Below are 24233 nucleotides of genomic sequence, written 5' to 3' on the forward strand. Positions count from 1 at the left end.
GGAGTTGGTGATGGACAGGGAAGCCTGGCATGCTGCAGTCCATGGGGCCGCAAAGAGTCAGACACGACTGAGTGACTGAACAGCAACAATCTAACACACACACACAGCTTACAGAAGTGACTACAGTTGATTCTGTTTACTACTCGTGACCATTGAAGAAAAAAACGTAAACCCTTTATATGTATATCTACAAAGCTATTAAGAGGGATAAATTTATCACACAAGTCATTTTGTCTAATATTTCATAGCAGACAGTCATCTCTAATTTCACTTTTAAATTTTTTTCTAATTTTTCAGTTTCAGGTAAATTCATACCAGCCACCCCCAAACAGCCCACCTCTCTGGAAAACTTCTATTCACTCCCTGGCCACCTGCCAGGCTGGGAAATTTTTATTGGTCTCTGCATTGCACGTTCTTACGTTTACCATCTGTGCCCTGATTGGAAAAGCCATGTTCGTCCACAAGATGAATCTCGCATGTTGAGTTTAAAAATTCTAATAGCTTTAAAAATATTGAGCCTTTCTTTTCCACCAAATGGTAGGTTTATTCTTCACATCCAGAAATGGCATCCAAATTGTTTCATATTGGCTTCCATCTTTTTGTTTTCTTGCTACAAGTTATTTGATCTTATCTGCTTTTCAAAACTCACAGTTCATTTTGCATAAATTCTCTGTTGTATTTCAGTATTGGATACATAGCAGTGGGTGAATATAGGAATCCCACGTAGACTGTTAGCAAGATGATTTTATTGATTTAAATTTCCTGTTATAGATGCCAGCATCTTCTTGCTCATTTTTATATTTGTGTATAAAAAAATTCAGAAAGCAAAGGAAAGAAAATTAGTCATTTTTATTTCTCTGACACTATCACTGCTAACATCTTGATGTATTTCCCGTAAATGTTTTTCCTACAAATCTTTTAAATGTGAATATAACCCTCATGGACAGAAAATTTATTTACTGCCTTTTTAATTTAAAATCTTAAGTCTCTTTCAACATTGTAAGTAGACTTCAAAGTCACTTTTTAAAAGTGTTTTATTCTGAAATAGTTATGGAGCAACAGAAAGTTATGGAAACTAGTGCAGAGGTCTGTCTGCCCTTTCCCCCGTTCCTTCCCTGGGAATAGCTTTTAGAACCACGTTGTGTGCTTAGCCACTGTGTCGTGTCCGACTCTGCGACCCCGTGGACGGTAGCCCACCAGGCTCCTCTGTCCGTGGGATTCCCCAGGCAAGGATACGGGACTGGGTCGCTGTGCCCTCCTGACCCAGGAAGGTTCCCTGGAGGCTCCCTCCTGCTGCTTCTTCCCACATCTCGAGTCACACTGTGACAACCGTTGACCTTATAGGACTATATGTGTGATCAGTCATTTCAAGTCACCTGATCATCATTCATCTTATCAGAGACTCAGTCACAGATTTGGTAATGCAGGAACCAATACTTTTGTAAAATAGGCAGATGGCAAGTAATATCGCTGGGAACCCTAATTCATAGGTGGCGCTGGTGGTAAAGAATTCACCTGCATGTGCAGGAGACATAAGAGACAGGAGTTGAGTCCCTGAGCTGGAGCGCTCCCCTGGAGGAGGCCATGGCGACTCTCTCCAGTATTCTTGCCAGGAGAAGCCCATCAGAGGAGCCATGGCTACAGCCCACGGAGTCGCAGAGTCAGACACTACTGAAGCAACTCAGCACGCACCGCATACAAGTGACTGGTTACACTAAGGACTTCCGTTAGGTGGGGTCCAGTGTCTCGTAGGTCGTCTGACCCTTTGGCTCTGCATCAATCACCATGTTCAAAGGAAGTGATGTGTTGGCTTTGGACATAAAGTCCATCAAAAACATCTGCACATACAAGGCTAGTGGGGGTGACCCCTCACAGGACTGAGCAAGGCCTGCTCTGTCTGACGCAGGAGACCCCTTGGTCTCTGTGGCTGAGCCAGCATTTCTGCTGTTGGGGAGGTCTGGTTAATGCAAAAGGCAGACGCACAGAGCAAACTCGAGGGGAGGGAGGAGGCCCTAATGGGCAGAGAAAATGCTTTATGTTTACATTTTTCTTGGCTTGCCTTAACCTTGGAGTTTATATTTTCAGCATCAGTGTGATCTTTCGGGACTGGCTTTTGTACTGAGCGTCCTTCTGTGGGGCTCACTCCTGTCGTGTGGTGTATCAGTGGTTTGTCTTTTTATTGCCGCCGGATGATGAATCCCAGTTTGCTGAAGCATTTACGTTGGAGGACGTCTGGGTTGTTTCCTGTTTGGGAGGAAAGCTGCTGTGAAATATGCTCAGGTTTCTGTGCGGACCTCGTCTTCGTTTCTCTGGGATGAAGCTGCGAGGATGCGGTTGCTGGGCTGTAGGGTAAGTTCACGTCTCATTTCGTAGGATGCCACCTGGTTGTTTTCCAGCGGCTGGGCCATTTTCCATCCCCGCCAGCAATGGAGGGGAGACCCATTTCCTCTGCGTGCTTGCCAGCATTTGATGTTATTGCTGTATTTTTTCTGTTTTAAGAACTGATAGGTGTGCAGTGATGCCTTGCCGTGGTTTGGCCTTTCTCTCGCGGCTACCGATGTTGAATGTGTTTTCACATGCTGGTTTGCCATCTGTAGATCTTCTTAGGTGAAATGACCGTTTCTCTCTTTTGCCCACTTTCTGATTGGATTCTTTGTTTTATTTTGCTGTTGCGTTTTGAGAATCCTTTATCTGTTATAGATACGACACCACGGTTGCGTAAGCGGTTTGTAGATGTTTTCTCCTGATGTGTAGCTGGTCTTTTCATCTTCTTGGCAGCGTCTTTGCAGAGCAAAAGTTTTAAGTTCAGTGTAATAATTTTTCCTCCTTTGGATCAAGCTTTGGAGATCATCTCTAAGAATTTTTACCCTAGACCTGGGTCTTGAAGCTTCTTCCCTAAAAATTTTATAGTTTTATGTTTTGCATTTAAGTCTGTGATCCATTTTCAGTTCATTGTATAAAACAGGGGATTTGAGGCCTTTTTTTTGCCTCAGAGGTCCAGTGCCCCAACACTGTTTATTGAAAATACTCTCCTTCTTCTGCTGAGTCTCTCCTTGACACCTAAGAATCCACTGGGTGTGTCTGAATGGGTTCACTCCAGGGCTTTCGGTTCTGTTCCGTTAGTCTGGGTGTCTGTCGTTCCCTCAGTCCCTCACTGTAGCTGCGTTGTAAGCCTTAACAGTAGAGTGATTCCTCCCACTTTATTATTTATTTTGAAAATGGGTTTTCGTGACTTGGGGTCATTTGCATTTCCATGTAAATTTTAGAATGACGTTGTCTGTGTATAGGGAGCCCTGCTCAGGTTTTGATGGGAACTGCATTGTCCTGCAGGCCAATATTGGGAGAATCACGCTCCATCCATCTGCTGAGTTTTCCGGTCTGTGAACAAGAGTGTTTCCCATGCGTTTAGCTCTTCTTTGGTTGCGTTCAGGCACATCTGTAGTTTTCAGCACGCAGACACCGTATGGGTTTTGGAAGTTTTCACCTACATATTTCATTATTCTGGGAGTTTAGCTCTTCCTTGGTTGCGTTCGGGCACATCTGTGTTTTCAGCACGCAGACGCCGTGTGTCGGTAGTTTTCACCTACATGTCTCATTCCTCTGGGAGCAACTGTAAATGGCATAACCACTTTCGATGCCTTTGTAAAATGCCATCTGGCGGATGTCGTCATCACTTAATTCTTCCGCGCTTTTTTGGACATTCACAGCGTTTCTCATTTTTTCACTCATAAAGAAAATCATTGTGACAAGCAGCTTTCCGTGTTCAGATGCTTTTTCTTACTGAAGGGGAGTGGTGATGCGCTGTCGTGACGGTGCTCTGAGTCTGAGGACAAAAGGGAGACGGTGCTGGGTCTGTGTTTGGCGCACGGCACGCGTGACGCCTGCTGTCACCGTATCCCCCTCCGCACTCGGCGCTGTCTTTAAAGTCGTGCTAAAGAATAAAGACTGAGCAGCCCCGTCCTCACACCTGCAGCCGCCCTGGGGTGGACACTGCCCAGCTGTCCACTGCTGCAGACGTCTCTGCTGCAGGACCTGTTGCCACCCTGTCCACCCACGGTTTGGGGCTCTTTACAGATTCCTCAGGGCATCTTGACAAACCCAAGTCAGTAGTAACAATTTTCTCATCCATGTGAGAAATGACTTTTTGCAAAGCACCTCCTTAAAGGTAACTTTCAAGATGAGATGAAGCGCGTCAACAGGCCCCAATAGAACCTGCGCTTGAAACACGGCATCCAGACACTGGGGCCTCGGACCATTGTCAGATCGCAGGCAACGTTCCACAGAACATTGCCTCTCAGGGGGCTCGAGGGTTGATGGGACTGACTAGAGTGAACCCACCCGAGGGACGTCGAGTTGTCAGAGCCGGGGAGCCTGCAGCCTGCGTGTTGGTGGGATGCCCGCGTGCTCTGCCGTCCGCAGGGAAGCCCCTGCAGGGACACTGCTCCATCTGCCCGGCACCATTTGTAATAGAAGCTTCCAGGGTGCGATCTGCATAGGCTGTGATTTATAAAAACACCAGCAGACTGAGAGTCTTCCAGAAGGAAGGAATGGAAGATAATTTGAGGGGGTGGCCGGCAGTGGGGGTGAAGAAAAACAGAAGCCATGGGCGGGAGGCACTTTCATTTTAAAACAGAAGGAAACACCCATCTTACCTTAATAAGCAAACTTAATAGAAGTTTGGGTGGGGGGAGCAGAGCGCAGAGGCCTGGGTGGGAGGGCAAAGGAAGGAAATGGACGGGAGACACATCTCAGCTGCTTCTCCTCCCCTCTCCTCTGACCTCTTCCCTTGCGCTGCTCTGATGCAGGAGCCCCAGCGTGGCCCCGTGCAGACCCTGAGGGGCTTGCGGGGCAGCTCATGGTTGCCTTCTGAAGGTGGAGGTGGCCCTCAGCTGCCAGCCACATCTGGCTGCTGGCCCCGGGGTGTGGGTTAGTCCTGTGATTGCCTTGGGTGCTGGGTCCCTTTCTTGGGTCAAAAAAAAGGAAAAATGCCATTCCAGGGTGGATGAGAAAAGAGAGCCCTGTGTGGACCGTGTGACCTGTCCCTTGGGGAGTTTGGGCGGCCGGTGGGCATCGGCCAGGCGGGTCTGTGGGCAGCGCCCCGTGGGAAGCACACCTCGGACACCAGGCGGGCCTTCTCCCTGCATCTCAGGGCCCCTGCCTCCCACCTCTGGTCCCCCTTCTTGTCCCCTCGCTCCTGTGACTTCAGGGGGGTGTGCTCTTCTTCAGGCGGGTGTCCTCACTCTGTCTGGAGGCCCGCGAGTGCCCGAAAGGCCAGCTGGAGTCCCACTCTTGCTGGAGAAGTGTTGCCATCCTAAATGGCACAGCTTATATTTAGCCTTTGGAAGCGAAGTGGAGGCTTTCTGTAGAAGTATTTTCCCAGTGCAGCTGGTCCTGTAATTTCATCTCACACTTGCTCACGCCAGCGGGCGCAGACACAGTGGCGGAGACGTGAAAAGGGCGACGTAAAGGGCAGAGGAGACTGCGATGCATCAGCCGTTTGTCTCAGGAGCCTCCTTGGGCGGGTCAGGGAGGAGGCAGGCTGCCTGGAGTCCACCTCCCACCCGGGCGCCCTGGGAGGTCAGATGCACTCGAGGTTCGAGGCTCGGCCCCTGGTTACCTGGGAAGCTGCGAGACCTGCCTAAAAGGAGCGGGTTCCTTCTGGCTGGGAGTCTGGGGCTCACGCCCCGTCCTTCCCTCCTTGTGTTATGACGTGTGCACAGCCACAGCCTCCTGGGGGCTTTGTCATGAGCAGTCTGTGTCGTTAGTTCTGGCTGTTTTGGGGGGAGGGTTATGCTCCCCAGAGAGCTTCCCAGGTGGCCCTAGCAGTAAAGAATCCGACTGCCAATGCAGGAGATGCAGGAGGTGTGGGTTCGATCCCTGGGTTGGGAAGATCCCGTGGAGGAGGGCATGGCAACCCACTCCAGTATTCTTGCCCGGAGAACCCCATGACAGAGGAGCCTGGCAGGCTACAGCCCATGGGTTCACAAAGAGTCGGACCAAACTAATCGACTGAGCAGACACTCACGTGCCCCCTAGAGGGACTCTTCAAGGGTCCTCCGTCTTCCCTCCCTGGAGGAAGCAGAAAGCTACACAGTGACTTCTGTCTGCTTTCAAAGCATTTCTGAACTTCCTTCCTAGCAGTATGTTGGGCTAGGTGTGGGGAGTCCTCTTCCTGAAAATGAAAGTCTGGATGAAATATCTTTTTTAAAACAGTTAAATGCACTGATGATCTGGGAGGCAGAGCAGATGCTCAGGGCCCGTGCCGTGTGTCAGAGCAGGTCACAGTTCAGGGGGCCTCCTCTCACCCCCCACATCAGGCTGAGACCCCAGGGAGGAGCGCGCGCAGCCCCTAAGGTCTCCTCAGGCACACCCAGGAAGCCGCCTGTGCCGGTCCCGGGGGGAGATCCAGTCCTGAGCATCAGCATTTAGATGGTGACACGGAACTCCCAGATGGGATGAAGTCCCAAGGAGGTGACGACATGGGAGAAAAGGCTGGGACCAAGTTGGGGGGGATGTTGGGAGACAGATAAAGGAAGAGCCCTCCGGAAGGTGGGAGAGGTGTAGGGGGACCCAGGGCGCCTGATGTCCCCAAATCCAAGTGAGGAAGCTGGGGTGATGGCTGGTGCCCAGCGCTGGAGACACTGAAGCCTGACCACTGGGTTCAGCCCCACAGAGGGCATTGATGAGCAATCGGTGAGCCGTGTTGGGTGGGGCAGGTGGCCAGGGGAGGGTGGCACAAAGTCTGTGTTTGCTGAGAAGGATGCAGACAGGACAGTCTGTTTGCGTGTAGCTGGAAGCCAGCGGTAGGTAGGTAGGATGGCACTGGGGAGGGCAGACTTGAGCAGGATTTCCCCCGAGGAGCCCTGACCTTCAACCTTCTCAGAGATTACAGGTCCTGAAGCCCCAGCCTGGCACCTGGAATCTGCATTTGTAACAGGTTCCCTGGCGGGTCTGATACTGGGGCACCGTGGCTACACTGAGAGCGTCTGCAGCAGGGTGTCACTCCTGGGTGAGCACGCCTGGTTTGGGGTCTGGGGGAAGGACCACGGTGCCCCACGGGGATCCCCGGGGGTGTCAGCCTCTGCGGACCCAAGGTCTCAGCGGGCCCCTGAGAGCCAGGCCGTGGTTCCCCGGCCCCCTCCCCACCCCCCTGCTCCGTTATCAGCCACAGGGGTGGGGTGGGCTGGCCTAGCAGGACTTGTTGGGAGTGAGTCAGAGTTAGCTAATTTCCTTCTTCTTTTCTGCATTTTCATAAGCCACCTGTTTAATTATTTACTCTCGGCCCTTTCTGGGAATTAATATCCTGCGCAGGAATCAGTGATTTCTAGAATGGCCCTCCCGCTTTGGTGGAAACCCAGCTCACACTTGCCCGGTTTTTCTTTTCTACGTTTTTGTCATGACTATTTCACCGCTTTTCATCTGCATTTACTTCCCATAAATCGCCTCCCTTTAATGACATGGAAATCGGATGATTCAGAAGGGAGGAAATTACCTGCCAAGGTGACTTTGGTGCGGGGCGGGGCTCGGAGGACACCTCAGCGGTCCCCTCTGGCCCGAGTCCAGGCCCCTTGGCTGTCTCTCTGTCTGACACCCGTGGGGGAATGTCCTCCATCGGTCAGAATTCAAGCCCAGCTGGACAGGGATTCTGGAATCCTCAGTCACAGTTACTTTGTCACATACTAACGTCATTTCAACAACTCATACTCTGGTTTTTCTCTCTCCCATTGGATCAGTTTTGAAGTCCTTTCTGGCAGAGCACACACCTGGCCATGATACCAGGCTCTCCCCCAAAATTGTCAGGTTATTTGTGAAAAAAACATGCTTCATAGGAGTTATGCTAGAAACCAAATGTTAGTGCTATCTGTAGAGCGTTCAGGACCAGACTTTATGTCCTTAAGGGAACAGTGTTAAAATCCACATAGAATTCTAGAAAAAGTGACCTTCCTGATAAGAGGGGAAAGATGTTTATTTCTAAATGAGGCATAAATAATATGTTAAATCTGGGTGCCCTTTAAGGCAGTAATCACAAAATGATTCAGAAAATACGCCTGTCCGGTCTGGACATGGTTAGAAGCAGACAAGCCCAGACATGTTTCCCCAGCTCCCGTCTGGGTGTTTCCTGAGCACACAGCACTTAGCACAGGTCTCCAGACCTTGACTCTTTTTTTTTTTTTTCCCGTTTAAGTTCTTGGGAAAGAGGGAAACAAAATACCTCAAGCAAGTTCAGGTCAAAATGTTGCTATGAGTGCAGAACGCTAAAATCTAAAATGTGGGACTCTTGGTTCCTTTTTCAATGGATGGTTGAGATTCTTTGCTGTTCAAGACCTCCCTGGTGTTAATTGAAACATCACAGTACTATCAGGGAGCCGCCTGGGGTTTTAAGGCCATTTTCCCGAGAAGGAAGTTAGCTGTGTGCTTTGAGTGCATTTGCTCTAAGGACTTTGACAGAGAAAATCCCCACAAAATGAAATGTTACAGAGAGATTTGCTTCTAAGCCTTCAGCTGCAATGTCAGGGCGGTAACGATGCAGGAAGGTGAATTCTGGCCGCTGGTGCCTTTGCTGGGCGGGGGAGAGCTGGTTGCTTGGGGCTGCTGGTTCCTGGGGGGTGGGGGAAGCAGGGCCCTGGGGGGGATCCTCCAGGTATGCTGAGGGGGCTCCCGGGGGGCTGAGTGACGTCATGCTCCTCTGAGCGGAGGCCCGGACTCAGAGGGATGACCTGGAGACCCTGGAGGAGCACAGCACAGTCGTTTGTGACGTGCACTCGGAAGGGCCTGGAAGTGGGGCCACGGGGTCAGCGGTCACCTGCCTCCTGGGCGTCTCACCGAGGCCCCAGCCTCGTCCCCAGCCGGCACGCGCCCCCAGAGTTGAGGGTGACCTTCTCTTCAGCTGCGTGCACGCTGGTGTGCTCAGGCACCAAAACGAAGTCACAGAGGATGGCGCTCGGTGAGCCCTGCTGACCCGCGGGAGTGGCATTAGCTTGGCTGCAGGACTGAGCCATATTCGGGGGGCTGGGGGCACTGGATGGCTCGGTGCCGTCCTGCCTGCCGGACGGGAGGTGCTGTGTGTTAATGGAAAAGTCAAGTGCGGTGAAAGTCGCTCAGTCGTGTCAGACTCTTTGGGACCCTACGGACTGTACAGTCCACGGAATTCTCCAGGCCAGAAGACTGGAGTGGGCAGCCTTTCCCTTCTTCAGGGGATCTTCCCAACCCAGGGATCGAACCCAGGTCTCCCTCATTGCAGGCGGATTCTTTACCAGCTGAGCCACCAGGGAAGCCTGTTAACAGAACGGGGGTGTTTTATTCTTCCTTCAGTGACCAGTGACCGTCAGGTTCTTTCTTGGTCGATAAGTCAGTAGAGGTGGAGATAGCATCTGTGCAGCATCAGTCATCAGGACTTGGCGAGCACTTTGAACTGCAGCTTCGTCTTCCCAGTGGGCATCGGTCTGCACGCACCACCCAGATGAGTACGGTCTTCTTGGGGAAGACACAGGTGCTGCCCTGCAACCCGAGGCACCCCTTTCCCTCTTTCCTCCCTGGTGGCTCAGCTGGTAAAGAGTCTGCCTACAATGCGGGAGACCTGGGTTCAGTCCCTGGGTCAGGAAGATCCCCTGGAGAAGGAATTGGTTACCCGCTCCAGTATTCTTTCCTGGAGAATCCCATGGACAGAGGCGCCTGGTGGGCTACCCGGTCCATGGGGTCGCAAAGAGCTGGACATGACTGAGTGACTAACACTTTCCACTTTTTCCCTGTCATAAATGGAGTAATTTCCCTACAGAAGAAGCTGTGCCCCTTTCTGTAGCTAAAGGAGTCCTGGGTTTCCAGCGGGACTCAGAAGTCATCTCCACTCATGGGGGGAGGACCATGCCCTCAGGGTCCTCTCTCTCTGACATATTCAAGGAATGCCGGTGGTTTAGTTGCTAAGTCTGTCCGACTCTTGTGACCCCTGGACTGTAGCCTGCCAGGCTCCTCTGTCCATGGGATTCTCCAGACAAGAATACTGGAGTGGGTAGCCATTTCCTTCTCCATATTCAAGTAGTTACCTTAAAATTCTTTGTGTTCTAACTGCACACATACAAGCTTTGTGAACTGACCCCAAAAGAATCCATTTGGGGTATAGCCATTGCTTGTTTTCACAAACAGAAACATGATTATTTTTACAAAAATGGAAAAGAATCCTTGAAGATGTGAAGATCGAAGGGTTTCTTTAACCACTGGAATAAAAAGAAATGAGAAACAATTGTCTTGCAGCCCAGACGACCTTCCTCTGCTTTCTCTAGGTGTCCTGCGTTGGCTACATGGAAATAATAGTCACAAAGTTTATAACTCTGAGAAACTGTTTTCCATCCATCTCTGAGAGGGACCACTGTCCTGTGGATTACTACGGTTGCGATTTGATTTGCCCGAGGCTTTAACCTCACTCTTGACTAGAAACCCGGCTCTCATACGTCCAGCTGGGCAACCTTAGGATAACATCTCACTTGATAGCTTTTTAAGAAATGGAAGAAATAATGTACGGAAAGACTGAGTGCCTGAGCACTCTATGCGTGCGATGACTGTGGCGGTTTGCAGATGTGCTTTGCAGTCGGCCCAGCCCGCTGGTTTTCAGTATGTAGCCAAGGCCCAAACCGTAGTAGTGGATGAAGCATCAGAAGGATGGATGGATTGGAAAGGGTGTCTCGGAGAAGCACAGAAATCAGTTCAGGAAAGCCCCTCCTTTCCAGCTTCCGCGTCTCCCATGGCTGGTGGTGGCAGGGCAGCCTCGCCCCTGACAGGTGGGCAGTGCGTCTCCGGGACAGGAAGCTCTCTGATGAGCATTGGGAGTGATTCCTGTCAGGGCTTTAACTTCAAGATCAAGGACTTTTTTCCCTACTGGGAAAGCTTCTGAACTGGCAGAAAATCTTATCTGGCTGCTTCTTCTGAAATATAATCTCTGGGATGGAGATGAACCATCAGCTCTGGCAAGAATATAAGGGGGAGCAGAGTAATAAGAAGGAGAAGGAGAAAAGAAATCCCCATTTCACAGACGACTGTTGCCTGTGGATGGCCCTTCAGGCCACAGAAGGGTAGACACTCAGACACACACTCAGAGGCTCGTTCGGTTCTGTGGTCCCCACCTTCCTCCCTGTCCAGAATTTGGCCCAAATTGTTAAGAAGGAGGATGGATTTCATTGAGATATTGGTAAGACCACACAACACAAGTCCATGGAGAAAAGACACAATTTAAGGCTCACAAACAGAATCATTGGTACAAATAAGCAAGCAAATTATGCAAAGTGCTGTGATGTCATAGCTCGTAACTCCAATCCTGAAAATCCACAACCTGCCCAACTCGTTGTAACTTGAGAGGAGGACGAATCCAGAGGAGCCCCTTGATACGCATTTCTGTCGTTCTTCTCTTGCAGGAAGAAGGCATTGTGAAGGAGATTGACATCAGTCACCATGTCAAAGCGGGCTTTGAGAAGGCCGACCCTTCCCAGTTTGAACTGTTGAAAGTTTTGGGACAAGGCTCCTATGGAAAGGTAAGTTGAGTCCATGCTTCCCTCCAAGTGGGCCTCATTCCGCTGCAGCTGGTCCCCCACGTCAGGGCGAAGGAGAGATGGCAGAGGTGCCCCCTGAGCCCAGGGGAAGTGTGGGCCCACACTAATGGAGTGAGGTAGTGCCCACTTGGCAGGCCCCATGGTAACAGGGGCCGTGGCCTCACTGCGTGGCCAGAAGCCTGAGACAGTGGAGCCGGGCTTGGGAATGCTGCACACACTTCCCCACTTGTAGCTTCCATGAGCCTTTTTTGTATCTCCGTGCTGCAGAGGGTCCTTGAACCTGAGCCATACATCTTTGGGAAGTACGCACTCCACAGGTATTTTTCAAAAAGAAAGAAAAGTAAGAGAACAGGGAAGAAAGCAGTGGAGAAGGCGGTGCCCTCTGGGACCCACTCACGTAACTGTCACCCAGGGCGGCAGGGAGACAGGGCCTGCAGCCTGGGTCCCCTCCCACCCTCCTTGTAAACCATGTGGTTATTCTGCTTCTCCAAGCCTCAATTTCCCCACCTGTAAAATGGACATAATAGGAACTACTTTCTGTAATTCTTCTGTGGATTAAATAGCACATGACTCCCATCTAGCAATCGGCTGCGGTGAATCTGTGTACTAGAATTGTTCATTTCAGGACATCCCTGGGGATCCAGTGGTTAAGAATCCACCTTCCAACGCAGGGGACACATGCTCGATCTCTGGGCAGGGGACTAAGGTCCCACAGGCCTCGGAGCAACTAAGCCTGCCTGTCTCAAGGACTGAGCCCTCACTCTAAAGCCTGTGCTCTGCAGTGGGAGAGGCCCCTGCCCCACAACTAAAGCAAACCCAAGCGCCAAAGACCCAGCGCAGCCAAGAAGAAGAATTGTTCATTTCTTTTCTTTTTCACCTTCAAATTAAAACGAATACTGATTTCTCTCAGGAAATAAGAAATAGTTGTCTGTTCACATAGGACTACATCCATATGCAGCAGGATATCAGTAGATCTCTCACGAGACTGGGCAGGTTGTTCCAGGGCCATGCTAATTTCTCTACATCCTTGGTGTATCTGTTAGAAATTACACAGACTTACAGTTTCTAGAACGTGAGGCCCTGAGATAAACCAGGAGGCCAGCCTTTCCCAGAGTTTAAGCAGGACAGGGTCCTGGCTTTTTGAAGTCAGTGTTTCTTCCTGTATGGTATGTGGATAGTCATCAGATTTCCCCTTTTTTCCTAGGACTTGGTGCCAAGATGAAATCTGGCCCATGTTGATTTCATGTAGGATTAATAGTATGTTGATGTTGTTCTAGATAATGTCTTGCAGACCACGGAAATTTGCTTGTTTGTGAAATCTCCCTTTTGGCATTCTTAAAAGGTAGAATATTTTTATTTTTCTTTTCCACATGGCAATGTGGTAGCAACATGTATTTGTATTAATACTAGTATATCTACAAACATGTTCGCTTGAACCATATGAAATTACCAGTATTCAAAATGCAGTGACCTTCAAAAATGGCAATTTCAAATGGTTTTTAGGCATTTAGTGAAGTAAGAACGTGAAGATTTCAGTCTCTCAGGGTCAAAAGTTACCAACACATGGAGGCAGACCTGCTTGTGTGGTTGTGCTTTGTCTTCCCATTAATTAGAAAGGTTGGGAAAGGGGTGTGTGTGTGTCAGAGTGTGTGTGAGAGTCTGTGAGAGTGTGTGTGTGAGTCAGTTGCTTCAGTCACGTCCAGCTCTTTGCAACGCCATGGTGTGTAGCCCGCCAGGCTCCTCTGTCCATGGGATTCTCCAGGCAAGGATACTGGAGAGGATTGCCATTCCCTTCTCCAGGGGATCTTCCCGACCCAGGGATCAAACCCAGGTCTCCTGAATTGCAGGCAGACTTTACGGTCTGAGCCACCAGGGGGAAGGGGAGTAAAGAACCATGACAGGGAAACGGACAGGCACGGAGCCCGCCGCTCCCATCACACACGCCGCCCACCACTTGCTTCCCGAGGATGCTCAGTGTCAGCTGCATCAGCTCCATCCTCTCTCCTCGGTGATGGAGACCTGGACGCCCTCGCAGGCAAGCCCAGGGCTGCTGGGCAGGTGGTGGTTGACTGTCTGGGCTGTTGTGTGACCTTGACTTCACTGAGCACCCCTCCGCCAATTCTCAAGGTGTCTAGAAGCAGAAGAGATGGAAGATGCTTTCTGAGGTCAAGGAAAATGGATCTGAGCCCGTCCTTTCAATACTCGACTGAACAAAAGCTACGTTGACAATGCCTTCCTCAGAAAAAACACCTTTTCCAATTTCCTGCAAATTTTTATTTTAAAAACATTCTTTGGGAAACAAGTAAAATCCTGGTATTAGGCAGAATCCCCTTGGAATGATAATCTTTGTAACACTGAACTCTTTTCCTTCCCAGCTATGATTATGTTGTTGCTATTGTTCGGTCACCAAGTTGTGTTCAACTCTGCAACCCCATGGACTGCAGCACTCCAGGCTTCCTTGTCCTTCACTATCTCCCAGAGTTTGTTCAAACTCATGTCCATTGAGTCGGTGATGCCATCCAACCATCTCATCCTCTGTCGTTCCCTTCTGCTGCCTTCAGTCTTCCCCAGCAACAGGGTCTTTTTCAGTGAGTCAGTTCTTTGCATCAGGTGGCCAAAGCATGAGAGCTCCATCTTTAGCATCAGTCCTTCCAGTGAGTATTCAGGGTTATTTCCTTTAGTATTGATTGGTTTGATCTCTTTGCAGTGAAAGGGATTCTCAAGAGTCTTCTCCAGCACCACGGTTTGAAAGCAATCAGTTCTTTGGTGCTTAGTCTTCTGTATGGTTCAGGTCTCACATCCATACATGACCACTGGAGAAACCACAGCCTTGACTATACGGACCTTTGTCAGCAAAGTGATGTCTCTGCTTTTTAACACGCAAATCTGTCTGGATTTGTCAGAGCTTTCCTACCAAGGAGCAAGCGTCTTTGAATTTCATGGCTGCAGTCACTGTCCACAGTGATTTTGGAGCCCAAGTAAATAAAGTCTGTCACTGTTTCCATTGTTTCCCCATCTATTTGCCATGACGTGATGGGACCAGATGCCATGATCTTACTTTTTTGAATGCTGAGTTTCAAGCCAGCTTTTTCACTCTCCTCTTTCACCCTTGAGAGGCTCTTTAGTTCCTCTTGGCTTTCTGCCATTAGAGTTGACATCATCTGTATATCTGAGGTTATTGATATTTCTCCCAGCAGTCTTGATTCCAGCTTGTGCTTCATCCAGCCCAGTATTTTGCATGATGTACTCTGCACATAAGTTAAATAAGCAGGGTGACAATATGCACCCTTGTTGTACTCCTTCACAGCCTTGTCATAGCAGAGGGGCTTGCATAACTCAATGAAGCTATTAGCTATGCTATGGAGGACCACCGGAGACAGAGGAGTCATAGTGGAGAGTTCTGACAAAGCGTGGTCCCCTGGAGGAGGGAATGGCAAACCACTCTAGTGTTCTTGCAGTGAGAACCCCATGAACAGTATGAAAAAAAGCCATGATTATACGAAACATAAAAAAGTAAAGCATAGAAGATTAATATCTTCTGATATCAATAAATAAAGAGATAAATGGATTAAAATTAAAGCAAGTAAATGGAGGGAAATAAAAGGAAAAGGCAGTGGCATCTCCTGCTGCTGCTGCTGCTAAGTCACTTCAGTCGTGTCCGACTCTGTGAGACCCCATAGACAGCAGCCCATCAGGCCCTACCGTCCCTGGGATTCTCCAGGCAAGAACACTGGAGTGGGTTGCCATTTCCTTCTCCAATGCATGAAAGTGAAAAGTGAAAGTGAAGTCTCTCAGTCGTGTCTGACTCTTAGCGACCCCATGGACCGTAGCCTACCAGGCTCCTCCGTCCATGGGATTTTCCAGGCAAGAGTACTGGAGTGGGGTGCCACTGCCTTCTCTGAGTGGCATCTCCTACAGATGCTTAACCTTCATCCGCTACAGATTCCCCAGCTCAGCCAGTGCCTGTGCGTCTGCCTCAGGGGGAGGTGGCTGTGTCTCTACGTGGCTCGAGGAAGGGCTTTGCAGAGTCGCAGCTGAGCTGCTGGAGAGGGGTTCTAAAAATAAAAGGAGGGAGGTCGTGAAGAGTCACCTGGATAAAGTGCTAGAGATTCCGCCTCCGTCTTCGCTGAGATTGACGGGTTGTTTGGGAACTTGTTTTCCTGCGTCAGAATGTGTTCCTGAATCAGGAAGGAGGGAAGAGGCGAGAGGTCCGGGATGCTGCGGACAAAAGAGCTCTCCCTGAGCGGACAGAGCCCACATCTTCACTGTTACTTCCACCTTTTAAGTCGATCGTTACTGTCTTTTGCTGTTTCTCTCGAGGTTTGTCTCCTGGTAGCTACTCTGCTGGCCATAGGGCTGTTCCTGCTGCATTTCTTCTAGGACCTGGTGTGTGGCAGGAGCCTGACAAATATTGGGAGAATAAGATTTTTTCCTTGTCTTTTGAAGTCTTCTTAAAAATAGATAATTATGAACAGCCATTTTTGTGTTTGTGATTTAGTCACTAAATTGTGTCCAACTCTTTGCAGCCCCCTGGATTGCAGCCCTCCAGGTTCCTCTGTCCATGGGATTCCCCAAGCAAGAATACTTGAGTGGGTTGCCATTTCCTTCTCCAGAGGATCTTCCCAACCCAGGGATCCAACCCAGATCCCTTGCTTTGCAGGCAGATTCTTTACCATATGAGCCATTAGGGAAGCCCTATAGCCATTCAGTTTAGTCACTCAGTGGTGTCCGACTCTTTGTGACCCCATGAATCACAGCACACCAGGCCTCCCTGTCCATCACCAACTCCCAGAGTTCACTCAGACTCACTTCCATTGAGTCAGTGATGCCATCCAGCCATCTCATCCTCTGTTTTCCCCTTCTCCTCCTGCCCCCAATCCCTCCCAGCATCAGAGTCTTTTCCAATGAGTCAACTCTTCGCATGAGGTGGCCAAAGTATTGGAGTTTCAGCTTCAGCATCATTCCCTCCAAAGAAATCCCAGGGCTGATCTCCTTCAGAATGGACTGGTTGGATCTCCTTGCAGTCCAAGGGACTCTCAAGAGTCTTCTCCAACACCACACTTCAAAAGCATCAATTCTTGGGTGCTCAGCCTTCTTCACAGTCCAACTCTCACATCCATACATGACCACAGGAAAAACCATAGCCTTGACTAGACAGACCTTTGTTGGCAAAGTAATGTCTCTGCTTTTCAATATGCTATCTAGGTTGGTCATAACTTTTCCTCCAAGGAGTAAGCGTCTTTTAATTTCATGACTGCAATCACCATCTGCAGTGATTTTGGAGCCCAGAAAAATAAATAGCCATTACCATCCATCATCTCATTTTTAAAACCTGAAATGCAATAAACAAAGGTTTATGTGGCGAGGTCTCTGCAAGCTTTGACATCTTGTAAATTGAATCTATGGCTCAGACTGTAAAGAATCTGCCCACAATGCGGAAGGCCTGAGTAGGATCCCTGGGTCAGGAAGATCCCCCGGAGAAGGAAATGGCAACCCACTGCAGGACTCTTGCCTGGAGAATCCCATGGACAGAGGAGCCTTTCGAGCTGCAGTCTGCGGGGTCACAGAGAGTCGGAGATGACTCACACACAAACTGAATCGTAGTGGTCAGCTGCCGTGTGAATGTGGTTCAGCATGGATTTAAGTAGACGGTATTCTCTACTCCTCTGGAGAAGGAAGTGGCAACCCACTCCAGTATTCTTGCCTGGGAGTGGGAATGCTCTGGTTTCTCCGCACGGCCCACGTAGGAATGCTCTGGTTTCTCCGCTCGGCCCCCTGGGCACTCCTGCCACAGCTCTGACCACCTGTCGGGAGGCTCCTCACCAGCTCCCAGACAGAACTCTCTGGGCTGGGACAGGAGGCCCGGTGCCCAGAGAGGCCCAGGTCCCCGCGGCCAAGCAAACACTTGTGTGATGCACACGTGCACAGAGGCACGGCCCAGGCCTCCCATGGTAAAGATTCCCAGGGACGCTGTCGTCCAGAACCCGGGAGAGTAGCGTGCCTGCTTCTCGCTGCCCGAGATTTGCTAGAATCCCAGCCCCAGGGGCAGCGTCTGTCCCGGGAGCGACACTGTCCTGCCCGCCTCTGCTCTTCTTTCTGCTGGGCAGAGGGCAAGGGGTGCTCCTGCTGGCCTGAGTGCCCCCTGGGCCCTGGGTGACAGTGGTCACGAAGGGGCAGGTTGGGGAGTTCCGGGTCCGGAGGCAGCTGATGCTCCCAACGGCAGGCAGTGACCCCAGGAGCTGATGCGAAGAGGCCATCCCGGTGCTGTGCCCGACGCCGACCTCCTGAAATGCCTCATCTCCCCGGGGCGGGGTGTGTCTCACGTGGGCGGGGCCGAGTCTCCCATGGGCGGGGCCGTTTGTCTCCCAAGGGCGGGGTCGCTCCTCCCGGGGGCGGGGGTGTCTCCCATGGGCGGGGCCGTCTCTCCCGGGGCGGGGCGTGCCTCCCAGGGGCGGGGCCGCGCCTCCCGGGGGCGGGGTGTCTCCCGTGGGCGGGGCCGCGTCTCCCATGGGCGGGGTCACGTCTCCCGGGGGCGGGACCGCGTCTCCCAGGGGCGGGGCCGTCTCTCCCCGGGGGGCGGGGCCGCACCTCCCATGGGCGGGGCCGCCTCTCCCGGGGGCGGGGCGTGCCTCCCAGGGGCGGGGCCGCGCCTCCCGGGGGCGGGGTGTCTCCCGTGGGCGGGGCCGCGTCTCCCATGGGCGGGGTCACGCCTCCCGGGGCGGGGCCGCGCCTCCCAGGGGCGGGGCCGTCTCTCCCGGGGCGGGGCCGCGTCTCCCAGGGGCAGGGCCGTGTCTCCCGTGGGCCGGGCCGTGTCTCCCGTGGGCGGGGCAGACTGGTCTGCGCGGCCGTCAGGCCCCTGCTCCCCCACCTTCGTCCCCGTGTCCTGAGTATGTCTCGGGTTGGGGGTGAGGATGCAGCCCCTCCTACAGCCCCACACTTGGGCGTGACTCCTGGAGCCGGAACCCCGTGTCTGTGAGGACGGGTCTTCTCGTCTCAGAAGGCTGGTGAGGGCCCCCGTCGGGGACACGTGGGCAGCACCCCTGCCTCCTGGACACACGTCCTCTGTGCGGGTGTCGGTCATTCCCGCAGCTTTTTCATCTGTTGGGAAGTTCTGTTAGAAAAATTGGACACTGTTGTTTCTCTCTGCGCAGAAGGTACTTTTCTTTCCTACTGGATACCCTAGGTTGGTTGGTTGGTTTTTCACTAACCTCATTCAACAATTATGAATGTGACTCTTAAGCTTAGCCTCTCAAACAGTTGTCTTTTCTTCTTGGTTTTCCCTCAACAAAACATGTCAAAATGTGTTCCAGAAAATGTTGTTAAGTGTCCACATGAGAATATATAAAAGCCATTTAGAACCAGCTCTGTCTGTAAACTTCAGCTACTCAAAGCTAAAACATGGATGAGGAAAGCTAGAGAACCTAGCTTCTGGAGGGTCAGAGTCTGGCCTGTGTTGTCTGGCAGGGACTCTCGGTAGCTTCACTATGAATATTTACAGGGCATATTTACAATAAACCAAGTGATCTATCTCCCTGAAAACTTCTGAAGAGACTTTGGTTTTCTGAACAAGTGTTCTGTTTTTACAAAGGAAGGTGCTATTCTCGTTCAAAATTGGCAAAGGAGTGCATCAAGGCTGTATATTGTCACCCTGCTTATGTAACCTCCATACAGAGTACATCATAGGAAATGCCAGACTGGATGAATCACAAGCTGGAATCAAGATTGCTGGGAGAAATATCAACAACCTCAGATATGCAGATGAAACCAACTCTAATGGCAGAAAGTGAAGAGGAACTGAAGAGCCTCTTGATGAGGGTGAAAGAAGAGAGTGAAAAAGCTAGCTTAAAACTCAACATTCAGGAAATTAAGATCGTGGCATCCGGTCCCATCATTTCATGGCAAATAGATGGGGAACAATGAAAACAGTGACATACTTTGTTTGCTTGGGCTCCAAAATCACTGCAGATGACTGCAGCCATGAAATTTAAAAACACTCACTCCTTGGAAGGGAAGCTCTGACAAAGCCAGACGGTGCATTAAAAAGCAGAGACCTCACTTTGCTGACAAAGTTTCATGTAGTCAAAGCTGTGGTTTTTCCAATAGTTGTGTACAGATGTGAGAGTTGGACCATGAAGAAGACTGAGTGCCAAAGAACTGATTGCTGTCAAACTGTGCTGGAGAAGACTCTTGAGAGTCCCTTGGACAGCACGGTGATGAAACCAGTCAATCCTAAAGATCAACCCTGAATATTCACTTGAAGGACTGATGCTGAAGCTGAAGCTCCAGTACTTTGCCACCTGATGCAAAGAGCTGACTCATTGGAAAAGACCCTGATGCTTGGAAAGATCGAGGGTAGGAGGAGAACGGGATGACAGAGGATGAGATGGTTAGATGGCATCACCGACTCAATGGACATGAGTTTGAGCAAGCTCCAGGAGCTGGTGATGGACATGGAGGCCTGGCGTGCTGCAGTCCATGGGACTGCAAAAAGTCGGACACAACTTAACAACTGAACAACAGCAGCAATTACCTCTGATGTAGTGTTTCATAGAAAGAGAATGGTGCCCAAAACAAATATAATTGTTAAGATGAGCACATAGCATGGGTCCTCATAGGGTTGTACTAAATTAGATGAAACTTTTTTAGATGTTGGAGGAGATGTTACATTTAAGTTTTTCCTATAGCATATTTATTTTATTGGGATTTCCCACACTCCCTAGTATGTCCCCTTGTCAGATCAAATAAGGAAAATGAGTCTGCCATCTTTAACAGCTGCAGATGTCCTGTGTTCTCTTCCTTAGGTGTTCTTGGTGAGGAAGGTCAAGGGGTCAGATGCTGGACAGCTCTACGCAATGAAGGTTCTTAAGAAGGCCACCTTGAAAGGTGAGGGGTTGCAGAGGGCAAGACGCACCTCACTGTGGTTGACCCTCTGCTTGTTATGAGGGGGTATAGCCCCCCCCCTTTTAGTGTTGCTTGGCTTCTGTATGTTGACACATTACTCTCTGATTGATAATACACAATACAAACATGTCCCTGAGTATTTAACGTCTCCCTAAAAAACGTGCACAGTCTTCGGAGGGAAAGCCACACTGTGTAAATACCACCCTCCACATATGCTTGGCTGTGACGTGCCATTTGTGGGAAGGAGCCCAGAGGAGGAGAGCAGAAGCAGGTTGCTTCGGCTGTATTGGGCGACAAAGCAGCCTGAATCCATCCATCAGGCTGGATTGCTCAGTTTTAAACAGAATGTGACTCACAACAGTTTTATTTCTCTTTCATCCCCCGGACTGGGTTTTAGAAGTTCAGTCCACCTGATTCCCTCCCTCTGAACTCCTCCCACCCCACCTCCCAGCCCAGAGTGTGCACATAACACAGGTCAAAATAAGCTGTTATTGGAAACCTGTGTTCCAAGTGCGTGGTCATGTAGGCAGCAACACGCAGACGGAGCACCAACGCCATCTGCTCTGGTCTCCTCCTGGGGTGAGGGAGGGGTCCCAGGTCCTCAACAGTGAGAGAAGGCTGAGCACACAGCACCTGGTCTGGACAGGTGAGGTGACGGGGTCTGTACTCACCTGTGCTCTTCACAGGGCAGGAGGGCGCCCACCACATGGGACCTCACTCACCCGTGCTCTTCACGGGGGCAGGAGGGCGCCCACCACGTGGGACCTCACTCACCTGTGCTCTTCACGGGGGCAGGAGGGCGCACACCACGTGGGACCTCACTCACCCGTGCTCTTCACAGGGCAGGAGGGCACCCACCACGTGGGACCACACGGGGCTCCCGGCAGGCGTGGAGCAGGTCTCAGGGGCTGTGAGATGCAGGCTGCGTAACAAATAACAAGAGGGCAGGGTGACCCCTGGTTCCAGGGAGAATGTGGGGGGCTTGTTAGAACATTCTGTGGGCTGGCAGGGCACTGAGCCCGTTAGGCTGAAGACCATATGGGGCACATCAATCCGGCTCATGGGGAATCCCAGGGCTGGGAGCCTTTTCCTGTGGTGCGTGCAGAGTCACTCAGCCGTTCCCAGCTCTGTGTGAACCTGTGGACCGCAGCCCGCCAGGCTCCTCTGTCCATGGGACTCTCCAGGCAAGAACGCTGGAGGGGGTTGCCATGCCCTCCTCCAGGGATCTTCCCGACCCAGGGATCGAACCCGTGTTTCTTACGTTTCCTTCATTGGCAGGCAGGTTCTTTATCACTAGCACCACCTGGGAAGCTTTCCAGTAGGGTGGGGGGCACATTGGACAAAGGCAGGAGAAGTTGTAATTAGGACTTTGGGGCCTACGAAACTCACAGATGTCAAAGCAGGTCTTTCTTGAATTTTTAGGTCTTATATCACAATGTCCTCAGCGCCTGCATGCAGGAGGCAGTACAAAAATAGTATCATTCTCTACCTTCAGGGCGGGGCTTCCCCGGTGGCTCAGAAGGTAAAGTGTCTGCCTGTAATGTGGAAGAACTGGGTTCGATCCCTGGGTCCGGGAGATCCCCTGGAGAAGGAAATGGCAACCCACTCCAGTATTCTTGCCTGGGAAATCCCATGGATGGAGGAGCCTGGTGGGCTACAGTCTTTGGGGTCACAAAGAGTTGGACACAACTGAGCGACTTCAATGGTTCGCTGGTTCACCTTCAGGGCACTTCCTGTCTAGCTGGTAAATAAGATATATTTTTGAACTACATATAACCAATAAGATAAGACAGGAAATGCATAGATCAAATTATATATATATATATATATATATAAAATGTCTTAGGTAGAAAGAAAGAAAAGAGTTTTTCGAAATTCTTCATTCAAGAAGGATTTAGAAGGTGGGTGAGACTTAATATATTAAAAAGTATTTTATAGGAAACAGGAATCAGGGTGACATTGTCAGCACAGCCCATGAAGAAAATATGGAAACTGCACACTTTGGCCAGACTAGAGCCTGCATCAGAATCGTCTGTGCGTATTTGAGGAATGTTGTTAAAAGTAATTCCTAGTCCCCACTCCTCACCCACTAGATCATAATCTCTTAGGGGCAGAGCCTAGAATTTGACTTTTCTAACAAATTGTCCCAGTAGTTCTTTTGTCCACAGAAGTTTTGGGGTCTGTGATGTAGGCATTCGAGTTTATTTTAGACACTGGAGTTTTTAATTCAGCCACATAATTTAAGCCATGCTACTTATAGTGAACATTTTTTATTGTAGCAGTAATAACTGCCGAGGTCCAGCCCCGGCTGATCCAGGGTATTCGAAGGAGAGACGGCTAAGCGACCTATTCAGATGTTAATTAGAGATATAAAGAGTAATAAAATGAGGATAGCTCAGTAGGAAAATTCAGTGGAGAAAAGAAGCTGAGTGGCTTGGTTTACGCGGAAAATCAATATAACCCGTCACACCAGGTTAGCTCTGACCACGGAGGCCGGAGGCGCCCTCTCGAATGGCGGAAGGTGCCCCACCTTAGACACCTTCTCGAGTGGGTCTTAGAAGCCCAGGCAAATAAATGGTCGCAGAGGATATCTGCACTCCAGATGGATACTCAGCTGGAAGTTAAAGGGAAGAATGACATGGGGAGACCAAGTGTTGGTGAGCAAGGCCCGTAGCTTTAATTTCAACAGGGGCTTTTATACCCTAAGTTACACATAGAGGATAATAGGGGATGCAAAGTCAGCAGTCTTTGATGCTTATCAAAAACCAGGGTTTCTTTCCTGCAAATTTATGGTATACAAATGGTTTAGGTGATTTACATCATCTTCTGGCCAGAAGGCCTATTAACATTTTATGACTCTTGACAAGGACTTATCAACAAAGACTTATTTTCTCTAAGAGTAATTATTTTAAGGTTTGGCGCCATTTTTCGAAGATAAAATTACATTCCTATAGGGCGGATGTGTAATGGGTTTACAAAGGAAAGAATTTATTACCTTAAGGGTCTAAAGTTACTAACACCAAAGCCACTACTTATTTTTTCTACATACCAACTATATTAATTAATACACATTCAAGGATACAATACAGGGGATGTGGAAACTTGGCAACAAACATTGGCTCATCAATGAAATCTTTTACTAGTTTTATTCTGACAGTTTCTAACTCTCTGAGAGGCTCTAAGCTATTTGAATATCTTAAGCTTCCCGTGCCTCTCGAGGCTGGGAGACTGTAAACAATCGTATGCATAGCTGTAGGTGTCCGGGTAAACTTGTCAGGCGAGTTAGAGAGCCATCTGAGGGGTTTGGATTTAAACACTCCTAATTGCCCAGGAACTTTATTAATTGGAGCTGTAAGTTAACTCTTTGACAGAGAGAGCGAGATGGTGGTGGGGGACAGCCCCCAGCAAAGTCAGAGGTGAGAGCACAAAGCAATAAAGTAGGCAGACTCTGGTTTTTTGGGGGTAGATGCTCGAGAGTATCCGGGGGCACTCCCGAGGCTCGATCCCGCCTTTGCGTATGCCGAGCCTCCTTCCTCATGACCTTTGTCACGAGTGGAATGTCTCTCGCCGGCTCCCGGCAAATAACATTTCTAAAATTGTTTGTCAGTTGAACTTGGCCAAGATCTCCATAATAATATAATTTTAAAGAATCATTCATTGTCAATAAAAGATGTATAGGAAAATAAAGCAGCTTTTGAGTTTCTATCCCTCACTTAAAATAATCTCATCACTAAACAGTAGTTTCATAGAAGTAGAAAGTCAAATTAGACTTTTGTTAATTCCAGATCATCAGAA

General features: G+C 50.1%; 1 protein-coding gene across 9 annotated transcripts in view; it reads left to right on the forward strand.

Annotated features, from left to right (window-relative positions):
* RPS6KA2 (ribosomal protein S6 kinase A2) overlaps positions 1-24233 on the forward strand; it is a 331893-nt gene that overhangs the window by 229475 nt on the left and 78185 nt on the right. For 7 of the 9 annotated variants that reach the window (XM_044924007.2, XM_044924008.2, XM_044924009.2 and 4 more), the window contains 2 exons: positions 11403-11519; positions 20339-20420. In XM_044924007.2, the coding sequence (XP_044779942.1) occupies positions 11403-11519; positions 20339-20420 (199 nt within the window). Of the gene's footprint in view, positions 1-2216; positions 2350-11396; positions 11520-20338; positions 20421-24233 lie in introns of those variants that run through there. The other 2 variants (XM_044924011.2, XM_044924012.2) reach the window with 2 other exon arrangements.

This window comes from Bubalus bubalis, chromosome 10, assembly GCF_019923935.1.
Source record: "Bubalus bubalis isolate 160015118507 breed Murrah chromosome 10, NDDB_SH_1, whole genome shotgun sequence".
Classification (NCBI taxonomy): Eukaryota; Metazoa; Chordata; class Mammalia; order Artiodactyla; family Bovidae; genus Bubalus; species Bubalus bubalis.